General features: G+C 31.5%; 1 protein-coding gene across 1 annotated transcript; it reads left to right on the plus strand.

Annotated features, from left to right (window-relative positions):
- The first annotated feature begins 202 nt into the window (after positions 1–202).
- LOC110038016 lies at positions 203–575 on the plus strand. The gene is made up of 2 exons (XM_020742772.1): positions 203–361; positions 467–575. The coding sequence occupies exons 1-2, from the start codon at positions 218–220 to the stop codon at positions 572–574; spliced, it is 252 nt and encodes an 83-aa protein (XP_020598431.1). The 5' UTR covers positions 203–217; the 3' UTR covers position 575.
- The last annotated feature ends 1484 nt before the right edge of the window (positions 576–2059 follow it).

The following is a 2059-nucleotide window of genomic DNA, read 5'->3' on the forward strand; positions in this document are numbered from 1 at the left end:
CGTTACCATCACTATATTTGGTGAAAGAGGGATTGCGATGCCTGGACAAGTCCCCTTCAGAAAAGAAGCATGCATTCTCTATTTTCTTTTTGTTGAAGATTAATATTTTGGTGATGCATATTTTATGATTTTTTTCTGAATTGTATATTCTATTTACTTTCCTTCTTTCTTATTTAAGTTTTTTGTTTATATAGATTGATAAACAAGTTCCTGAATTATGACTGACCTTTGTTCAACAGACTTGAAAACTGCTCTAGGGAAGAAGCGGCGGGACGGGAAAACTGCACAGCTGCAGCCTTTGACAACCATGCAAAGGGTTCATGTTGGCAATTTAATTATGAAATATGGAGATGACTACCAAGTAAGCCTTCATTTTCTTAATTCTTCCATTTTCTGTTACTCGGATATGCAATCTTGAGCGTTCATCCCTCTAAACTTAATATCCTAAAAATATTGTATTTTTCAGGCAATGTTTAGGGATACGAAGTTGAATTTGATGCAGCATTCAGTAGCAACATTGAAGAAGCTGTGTCAGAGATACGATGTTCAGAGGAAGCATTATATTACTTCATGAGAGGTTGAATTGATATTTTATGGCAATCTAACTTGTTGAGATTTTTAAGAGCTGTTTGTAATTTTTTATGAATTTGATGCCTGAACACTCTGCCTTGCAGGGTTGTTTTGTATGCAAAGCAAGGATTCATACAGTCAGTATTTTTATTAGTTTTTCTTTCTTCATTACAGATATTGAAGTGTTACATCTGGAATTTTAGGAAGTTATATTTATATCACCATTTAGAGATCATCCACAAATGTTAGAGTAAATATCATAAAAGGAGCATGACTTTACTCAAAATCAGAAGAAATAAAGCATGATGAATTTGTATAAGTTAACATACATTACATTTAAAATTAAATTAATTTAAATTCAAAATAATTTAAGAAAAGAACACTTTGAAAAAAAATCAAAGGAGGCATATCTCAAATGTTGACACCGGAATTGGATCTCAGCTATCTTCTTTGATGAACTTGGGCTCACTATTACTTGAGTTTATCATAATCTATTGGCCTTTTCCAATACATGAGAGCTTTTTACATAAAAAAATTATGTTTCACATGTTTTTTATTTATCTGATTGTATGCGGGAAATTATCGATGGCTGACAGAAAATCTATCAATAAATATAGGTTCTAAATCTCAGCAATAAACTATGGTTTCTATCAAAATGCATTTTAATTTGGTCGATTGTAAAATTCTATATAAAAGAATAGATATGACAAACAATAAAATAAATGGAAAAAATATATCATATATAATAAATGGAAATTACACAGACACAAAGATATATATAATATTTTATTATTTTGTTTCTTAAAGATGGACATCAATATGTCTGTTCACCCCATATGTGTTAATTCGACCAAGATAGATTCGAACCTGGTACAGAGATGACTTATGCTGAAACTGTCATCCAACAGGCCACCGGACACACACACACACACACATATATATACTTTTGTTTTATTTTATATAGCAATATTTTAAATTTGGAAGTTTTAGAAAATCAAAAGCATGACAAAAACAACCACAAAAAAAGTAGAAAAGATATTGTACAAGAGCTTAACATTGGTATTTTACAATCATTTTGAAAAACATTATCTATTAGCATATAAATGGCAGATTGAGAAATCAGCCTACAACCAAGGGGCCTGTCATGTGAAGAAAATCATCATTTTATGCCAAGTTATTTTTCACATAAAAGACAAAGACCCATAAACTAATAATAATAAGTCTAAATCAGCAATATCTTCCAAGTACAATTCACCATCACTGTGAAGCAAGGGATTTTCCTCCCACCACACCTCCCTTAATATTCTTAAGAAAGTTGGAATACCAAAGTGCTGAGAGCTTTGGCACCCTCTTGCGCTCCACATCATCAAAATCCACATAATAGAGCCCATAGCTTGATTTATAGCCGGCCAAAAACTCAAATAGATCAACAAATGACCATAAATAATACCCTTTCACATTTGATCCATTCCTGAATTTTTTTGTAATA

This window comes from Phalaenopsis equestris, unplaced genomic scaffold, assembly GCF_001263595.1.
Source record: "Phalaenopsis equestris unplaced genomic scaffold, ASM126359v1 Scaffold229115, whole genome shotgun sequence".
NCBI classification, from domain to species: Eukaryota; Viridiplantae; Streptophyta; class Magnoliopsida; order Asparagales; family Orchidaceae; genus Phalaenopsis; species Phalaenopsis equestris.

What these genes read in the sequence shown, in the direction of transcription:
- LOC110038016 (XM_020742772.1), top strand. Translation starts at nt 218, where the DNA reads ATGACTGACCTTTGTTCAACAGACTTGAAAACTGCTCTAGGGAAGAAG. An exon ending in AATATGGAGATGACTACCAA is followed by an intron (nt 362 to 466) that starts GTAAGCCTTCAT and finishes TGTATTTTTCAG; the next exon opens with GCAATGTTTAGGGATACGAA.